Source organism: Nipponia nippon, unplaced genomic scaffold (assembly GCF_047370975.1).
Source record: "Nipponia nippon isolate SJK-2023a ecotype South Korea unplaced genomic scaffold, ASM4737097v1 scaffold_84, whole genome shotgun sequence".
Lineage (NCBI taxonomy): Eukaryota > Metazoa > Chordata > Aves > Pelecaniformes > Threskiornithidae > Nipponia > Nipponia nippon.
In genome coordinates this window covers 10,878-19,495 of record NW_028262407.1, presented here as the reverse complement: position 1 = coordinate 19,495, position 8,618 = coordinate 10,878, and the positions used below count along the sequence as shown (strand labels likewise).

The following is an 8,618-nucleotide window of genomic DNA, read 5'->3' as shown; positions in this document are numbered from 1 at the left end:
ATGGCAGAGTCCTTGTTTTGCATACCTCAGTTTAATCATAGAATCATAGGATTGTTAAGGTTGGAAAGGACCCCAGAGATCATCGAGTCCAACCTCTTAACCTCACTGCCTGGTCCACCTCTAAGCCATGTCCCTAAGCACCACATCCACATGTTTTTTGAATACTTCCAGGGACTGTGATTGTACCACTTCCCTGGGCAGTCTGTTCCAATGCCTACCCACTCTCTCTGGGAAGGTATTTTTCCTAATACCGCATCTAAATCTCCCCTGGCACAACTTGACCCCATTTCCTCTTATCCTATGACTTGTTACTTGGGAGAAGAGACCGAGCCCCATCTCACTACAACCTCCTTTCAGGCAGTTGTAGAGAGCAATAAGGTCTCCCCTCAGCCTCCTCTTCTCCAAACTAAACAACCCCTACTCCCTTCAGCTGCTCCTCGTAAGACTTGTGCTCTAGACACTTCAACAGCTTCAATAGCTTCATGTTTTGCTTTTGGGGGGGGGGGTTCAAATCTGAGGGCCTTTCACCTTCTGAGCCTCCATTCATTTCAACTCCAGGGCACGTGGTGGGTCCCCATCCTCTCCTCTCCTCACCCCTCCAAATTCATTTCCAGAGAGTCTGGTATATGCCATCAGTCCTATCATACGTGAAGAAACCTGATGAGAGAATGGGAGCTCATGGACCATCTCCCCTGCCCCTGGACACCAAGAAGAGAGCTTTTAAATCCAGAGCATTTGGTCCAGTGGAACACAATAGTACCATGAGCTTAACTCCCAAAACACTGAGAACACAAGGAGATCAGACTCTTCAAAAAAACACTTCCTTGGACATTTTCTTGGCAGCAGCTTTGGAGGAAGAGCCCAGCCTTCAGGCACTGGACCTGGCAGATTCTGTTTTATTGAAGAGCTGCTATTGTACATGCCACATAGCACACAGTGTTGTGCAACAGTCAGACACAATAAGATCAAGCCTCAAGACAAGGAGTATAAGCCCAGAAAATTATCTATAAGCAGGATTATTGCGAGAGAAGAAAACAGACTCCTGGCCTAAGAAAGACTCTGGGAAATGTGATGAGAAGGGAAGGCAGGTTATTCTCAATGAAACAGCGGCCATTGGGTCATTTTCCATAGGGCATCCTTGAGCTCCTGGTTCCTCATGCTGTAGATGAGGGGGTTCACTGCTGGAGGCACCACAGAGTACAGAACTGCCACCACTAAGTCAAGAACTGGGGAGGAGATGAAGGAGGACTTCAAGTAGGCAAACATGGCAGTGCTGACAAACAGGGAGACCACGGCCAGGTGAGGGAGGCACGTGGAAAAGGCTTTGTGCCGTCCCTGCTCAGAGGGGATCCTCAGCACGGCCCTGAGGATCTGCACATAGGACACCACAATGAATACAAAACACCCATATCCTAAACAGGCACTAACCACAAGGACCCCAACTTCCCCGAGGTAGGCACCTGAGCAGGAGAGCTTGAGGATCTGGGGGATTTCACAGAAGAACTGGTCCAGGACATTGCCTTGGCAGAGGGGTAGCAAAAATGTGTTGGCAGTGTGCAAGAGAGCATTAAGAAATCCAGTGCCCCAGGCAGCTGCTGCCATGTGGACACAAGCTCTGCTGCCCAGCAGGGTCCCGTAGTGCAGGGGTTTGCAGATGGCCACGTAGCGGTCGTAGGCCATGACAGTGAGAAGAAAATACTCTCCTCCAACGAAGAAGAGAAAGAAAAAGACCTGTGCAGCACATCCCAAGTAGGAGATGGCCCTGGTGTCCCACAGGGCATTGGCCATGGCTTTGGGGAGAGTGGTGGAGATGGAGCCCAGGTCAAGGAGGGAGAGGTTGAGGAGGAAGAAGTACATGGGGGTGTGGAGGCGGTGGTCGCAGGCTATGGCGGTGATGATGAGGCCGTTGCCCAGGAGGGCAGCCAGGTAGATGGCCAGGAAGAGGCAGAAGTGCAAGAGCTGCATCTCCCATGTGTCTGCGAATGCCAGGAGGAGGAACTCGTTCGTGGAGCTGCTATTGGACATCTGCTGCTTCTGGGCATGGAAACTGCCAAAGGAGAGAAAAGAGGAAAATTCAGAGAAGCTTCTCTGAGCCAAATTTCATTCATTCATTGTGCAATACCTAAGGGTGTTTTTCTTTCCTGGGGGGCTGTTACACAGCTCCGAGGCTTCAGCTCTGGTTTGTGCTGGCTGAGTGTGCTGTGCAGAGCCGTGCCCTCTCCCCAGGGGCTCCGGAAGGGTCAGCCCTGCTTTACAGCAATGACCCACGGAGGCAGCAACAGCCCAGGGTGTTTGGAGGGAGGCTTCCTGGGGAGGAGTTCCCTGTGCTGCACTAGAGCGGAGGGCAAAAAGCCCAGAAGGACGCTTTCTTCCCCAGAGGAAGGTGGGAGATGAGGCGCAGCAAATATGTTGTGTTATACTGTGTTTTAGTATTCAGACACCCCCATCCCACTTGGGAAATGGCCTTGGAAGGGCTGAAATTCCCCCGTTGCCCCGTTGCTCTCAGTGCAAACCTCTGTTAGTACTCCCATGCAGGAGGGCTGCTCTGTCCATCAGCCTGGTGCCCAGCTGCTCTGGGCTTGCACCGCTCTCAGCTGCAGGACGACTGCACCCAGACGTTGCTCTGGAAAAGACACTGGACTGTCCTGGGAGCAGAGGGGTCCTGTTCCAGGTGCAGAGTTCAAAACACCTCTCCTTTCCAGCACAGCTCTGCAGAGTATGAGGAAGAGGACAGGGCAAGGATGCTGATTGGCATGGGCAGATCGGGTGCTCTCAGACATCTCCTAGGTCCTGCAGGAGAGCTGTGTCCTGCTGGAGAGATGCTCACAGCCCCGCAGGACTCCCTGTCCAGCATAATCAGGTGTCTTACGGTGCTGTCTGCTAAGGGAAGCAGTGCCTCATTGCCCAAGCACTGAGTGCAGTGTCTGGAGCCTGGAAAATGAAGAGAGGGCTTGGGCACCTTGGTCCCATGGAAACACCTCCAGGGCAGCGCCCTCCAGGTCAGGGCCAGAGCAGGCACTCCACACCCCCACCCCTTGCCCCACACCACCACTGTTACTGCCAGGGACCCCACGAGCAGGAAGAAGAGCAGCACAAGCAGGGGGAGGAACAAAGAAGAACGCTGTGACTCTCCTCCTAAGGGAAGCAAGGAGAGGAGAGGCGGCCGGGCACTCAGGAAAGCCTTCTCCTTACCCAGCAGAGCACAGCACCTCCCAGTTAGCAAAAGCCCAGGGCAGTCGCTCTCAGCCCCTTTGCCCTGCAGAGGGAAGCGGCCACGTGTCAGGAGAGATGCCCCTCTGCTGTGCCAGAGCTCTGGCTGCAGAGGAGGCAACTCCTGGCCTGGACCACACAGCCTTGAGGGCAGAGGCTGTGCTGGGTGGGAGACGAGAGCAGGGGTCTTGCGCAGAGGAAGGTGTCTGCATTGGAGGGCATGACAGGGAGCTTCCCAAATTCTGCCTCCCATGCCATTTGGGGTTGGAGTTTCCTAGAGCTCTCTGCCCATGTCTCTGCTGCCTGGAGCTATCCCTGCTGGGAAATGTTTCTCTGCCCTCCAGTTTTTCCCTGTCAGGGATCACCCACCCCATCACCCACTCCTGTCTGCTCAGCTCTGACCTGATGAAACCTCCCGGTTCCAGCCACTCTCTAGAGGTACTCCCAGTTTGCAGGCAGTGAGGAGCAGGTCAGACAAACCCTGCTGAGGCCAGCAAAGGTGATGCTGGTGCTCTCTGGAGGTAGAGGAGGGGATGGAAGCAGTTGCCTTGGCTCCTACCAGACCTACTGATCTCTCAGGGTGGCAGCTCAGGACTCTCAGGCTCCCTCGCCAAAGGCAACAGCGCCTTTTCCCTTTGTCCTGAAACAGCAGGAAACTGGAAGCACAGCCTCAGGAAAGCTCTTTAGCTGTAAGGTATCCCCTGCCTTGCTCTTCCTCTGCAAGAGTGCCCTCTGAAATGCCCTGGGCAGCTCTGGCTGCACACCCTGCCTTCACCCCTTCCCCCTTGTCTAACATGAGCCCCTGGGCTGGGAGGCCTCCTGACAGACCCTGGAGGCTGGAGGCTATGAACGCTTTCGGAGACCCTTCCCGCAACGGCAGCTGCATTGCCCTGCACCAAGAGACTTCCCGTGTCAAGGGCTGGGAAGTTTTCTTCCCTTGCAGCTCTCCTCTCTCCTCCCACTCCAGCCTGCCTTTAATCTCGCTCTGCCCTACTCCTTTGCCCAGAGCCCTGCTGCGCTTGGCAGAGGAGTTGCTCCTTGGCAGAGCTGTCTCTCTGCACTGCTGCCTGCTTGCCAGGAGCTCCCTCCACCCCAGGAGCCTGTCTCAGCCCCGGAGGAGGGCACCTGCCCAAGACGTCACTTTCTCTGCCCCCCACCCCACTCGGCGCTCCCTCCAGGTCTCCCTGCGGCTCTCCAGGAACCTGGTTGCAGCAATGTCCTTTCTGCTCTCCCAGACACAGTTAGGTCTGAGAATCCCCCTGCCTTGGCCCATCATGAGGCAGGACACCTGGACACTGCCAGGGAGGCATCTCCTTTAGCCATGCTGAGGGAAGACAATCAGCTGAGGCAATGGAGGCATCTCATGCTGGATTTGTAGTGCTGGGGCTGGAAGGGACCTCAGCTCCCTCCCGTGCCTGCCACAAACCCCCAGGAGGTGCGATTCCCCTTGCTTCGGTCATGGCGCCTGTTACAAATAGGCACCTGCACTCCTTTTCTATGGTCTCACTGTCAGAGATGGAGACCAGGAGTTGACACACAAGCCCCTGGTGACATTTGAGGTGCCAGATGTAGTCCACGGTATACGGAGCAGTACTGAGAGACTGGGAAACATCTGGGGGCATCATCCTGCGGCCTGGTGAGGATGCCAGCTGAAATGACGGCAGATGCCCACATTTAGGACATCGCCACCTCTCCCTACTCACGCTGTTCAGGGCCGCCCATAGAGGTGTTCAGCTGACCACATGGAGTTCTGTGCCCGAGGGAGAGTGAAGTCACTCTCTTTCTGCCGTCTTTACCTGTATTGACGAGCTGTGCACTGGCTGTAACAAGAGTTGTCTCACACATCCCCACGGAGCCCGACCTAATGGAGGGCAGCTGCTCACTGAATGGCCAAATACAGGCCTGTAGGGCTCTGTGAGACGCCAAGGCTCTCCACCAAAACTGCCTGTGGCTGGCAGGGACAGCACAGGACCTGCAGGAAAGCCACGTCCCCTCAGAGTGGGTGTGTGACAGACACCCCAGGCGGCATCTCCGATTCCTTTGGTGCTTGTGTGGAAGTGACTGATCCCCACCCCTGCAGTGAGGCCAGCTCTGTCCCATCTCTATTCGGTAGGTGCAAGGCACTGCATGAATTGGAAGCACGTTGCACTGGGGTCTCCACCTGCGGGCCTACGTTCTCAACATCTTCTGGTTCTCCTCTCCCCCATCCTTTACTCACCCTCTTGATGAGACACTCTTCAAAGAGTCCAATGAATCTGGAGGTCAACAGGTTGGGTGAGCCCTTGTGGGTGAGGATCGGAGGAGAGGCCAGTTTGGGCAACATCGTGGCGGGAAATGAAGAACCTGCAATCAAGGGGAGGAGGTGGACAAGCTCTTACTTAAGCAACTCAAGGAAGTCTCCAGATCAGTGACCTGGGGCTCTTTCTGGGGGCTTTAATGACCCTGACATTCATTGGAGGGGGAAGACAGCACTGTGAAAACAGACCAATAGGTTTCTGGAGGATGTTGGAGCAATTTCTTAGGAAAGCCACCAGCTGGACCAACATAGACGATGCTCACCTGGCTCAGGTCCTTGCAAACCATGAAGAGCTGGTGAGGGACGTGAAAACCAGTGTCATCCTTGGCTGTAGTGACCATGAAATAGGGGGGTGCAGCTCTTGAGCAGCCTGAGGAAGGAGAGGAGCAGAGTGCAGGTGTCAGACCTCAGAGGGGAAGACTTTGGCCTGTTCAGGGGGCTTATAGTGGGGGATCCCATGGGCAGCAGTGAGGGGCAGCACAACTCAGTACAGATGGTCTTTAAAGCCAGAATTGCCCACAAAGAGCAGTGGTGAGTCCATAGCTGATGAGACCAGCCTGGGTGAAGAGGAAACTCCTGAGGAAGCTCCATAGTTAGTAGAAGCAGAGAGGAGAGGCAGATGCAGAGGCTCACTTGAGAGGGAGGAATTTAGAAATGGGCTTTAGGAAACCCACAGCTTCCCTAGAGATGACCCTTGCCGGGGAGTCCAAGGATAAAACTAAACTAAAACTGAACCAAATATTCTTCCTCATAGGTGGAGAAAGGGCGATGGGGCCATCATGCAGTCCCCCATACCTACGGAATGGGGAACGTTCCCAGCCCTTAGGAAAAACTCTTCCCTCTCTCTCTCATGACCTGCATAGTGTTTGTGCTTGAGAAAACCCTCATCATCATGCACGTGGTGGCAAACCAGCATCCACACACCCCCATGGGCTTCTTCTTGGGCCATTTGTCTTCCCTGGAGATCTTCTAGAGACCCACCACCCTGCCCCAGCTGATGGCCAGCTGCATGACTGGGGACAGCACCATCTCTGCTCATGACGGTGTTGGTATTGTTTCCTGCACCTTTTGCATGTACCGAGTGTTTACTACCCGTGATCACATCCTACGATCAGTACTGAGCTGTGTGCCACGCCCTGCTCTCTACAAGACTCATGAACCGGCAGGTCTGTCTCCAGAGGGCAGCTGCCCCTTTGCTAGGGGCATTTCTGGTGAGTGGTGAGTACATAGCTGACAAGACCAGCTTGGGTGAAGAGGGAGTTCATGAGGAAGCTCCATAGGTAGTAGAAGCAGAGAGGAGGTGGATGCAGAGACTCACTTCAGATGGAGGAATTTAGAAATAGCCATGGCTTTAGGAAACCCACAGCTTCCCTAGAGATGACCCTTGCAAGGGCGTCCAAGGTACCCATACTGCTTCAGTACAGTTCCTGCTTCAGTAACAGTTACAGAAGAAACACAGATGACGTGGGGCCACTCCTGAATTCAGTGAGAGCAGATGCAGAGGTCTGACATACTCCGCGTCCTCTTTGTCTCAGTCTTTCCCAGCAAGGTCTTCAAGGCCTTTGTACCTCCAGGCAGCACCCAAGGACAACCCTCATCATCATCTCTGAAAGGTCAAGGAGATCAGGGAACTCCCTGAAGACTGACAAATGGCAAATGATGCAAGCATCTATGAAAAAGTCCCAGCAGATGAGCTGGGGCACTAAAGGCTGCTTAGGCTCACTTTGGTTGAGGAGTGTGTCCCTTGGCATGTCTTCTTGGATCCCACGTTTGGGCAGTGCTTTCTGCATGGTGGAATAAGTTGACGGGTGAAGAAGTGATTGGCTGGTTGGGCTTGGAGGGACATGGTGAACTGCAAACTAAGCAAATAGAAAAGTAAAAGAAATATGAACAAAGGAAGCAAAAGATATGTCTTGTTGTACTTTGTGGATATTAAAATTCCTTAGGCCCTTCTCCTCCCTCTTGATTTCTTTCAAAATATTTGTCCTGTGGTGGGGCAGGAGGCCTGGTTTGGTTTGGTTTGGGTTTCTTGTCTCTTTTTTTTTAATGAAGAACAATTTGGGGAATTAGGGTGGATTGAGTTCCAGGAGCACAGATGCCTGGTGTCCCCCTCCTCCATCTGCAGTTTCCGTTGGAGGGTCCCCGTCTCCCACGGCCCCTTGCGGTCACTCCCAGTCCCGGGTGAGGGTATCAGGCCCACCAGGACCTCCTGAAGTGGCACTGGAGGCTTCTGGTCAGGAACCGAGCTCAGCCTGCAAAGATGAGGACGTGGGCTCTACATTTACATAGGACGGGCACATTTTCATCCGCTGAAATGTTTGAATACTTTTAATAGAGAGTGAATATTTATCCAGTGTTGCCATCATGGAACTTTCCAGGATGTGCACTGCTCTCAGGAGCAGAAACCTGCATCTTCCCAGCACTTGCTCTGTCCAGTATGGAGTCTATGGCATCTCACTGATCTTTTAGGTAGTTCCACATGTCCTGATTCAACTGACCATTTCTCAAGTCATCTTCTCAGCAGACTCTCTGCACATAGGCCTTTTCCAGTCTCCATCCATCCTCCCGGTACTCTCCATTCACTCAGAGCCCTCCCCAAGCGCTGTTGGAGCTTCAGGCACTTTAAAGCTTGCTGCTCCCATCACCTGGCTGTCAACTCCCTCATTGCCTTTCTCTCTGTCCTTCCCTATGAATCTCCCTGAAGATTTCCCACTCAAAAGTAGAGTAGTGGAATTTAGCGGAGGCAACTTGGACTTACTAGACAGCTGAGGAATGCATTTTATTCTCTACTGAACTACTTTTCCCCTTTTTTTACTTATTTTTGGTTTTGTTCTTGTTAATGAAGAGAAATGCTGGGTCTGTGTGCAGCCACTTCCCCAAGGAAAGCAGATGGGAATCGATGCGGAGACATTCAGCTCCAACCTGAGTGGGAAAAGCTTCGATGTTAACAGGAGTGATGCCTCAGGTGACTGGTGAGAGGAAAGGCAGATGGGCAAGGGGGATTGAAGAGTGTCTCTGGAGTGTCTGACAGAAAGGGTCTTGCTTTTCCTACGTATTCCTATTTCATCATGAGACAGCCTGGATCAATACGAGGTGGAGATTGTTGAGATTT

At 53.3% G+C, this 8,618-nt stretch overlaps 1 protein-coding gene across 1 annotated transcript; it reads right to left on the bottom strand.

The window, feature by feature from the left end:
- Positions 1-1,095: 1,095 nt before the first annotated feature.
- LOC148050406 (olfactory receptor 14C36-like) lies at positions 1,096-2,025 on the bottom strand. Its single transcript, XM_087742829.1, has one exon. It carries the CDS (start codon positions 2,023-2,025, stop codon positions 1,096-1,098), a length of 930 nt encoding a protein of 309 aa, XP_087598955.1.
- Between the last annotated feature and the right edge of the window lie 6,593 nt (positions 2,026-8,618).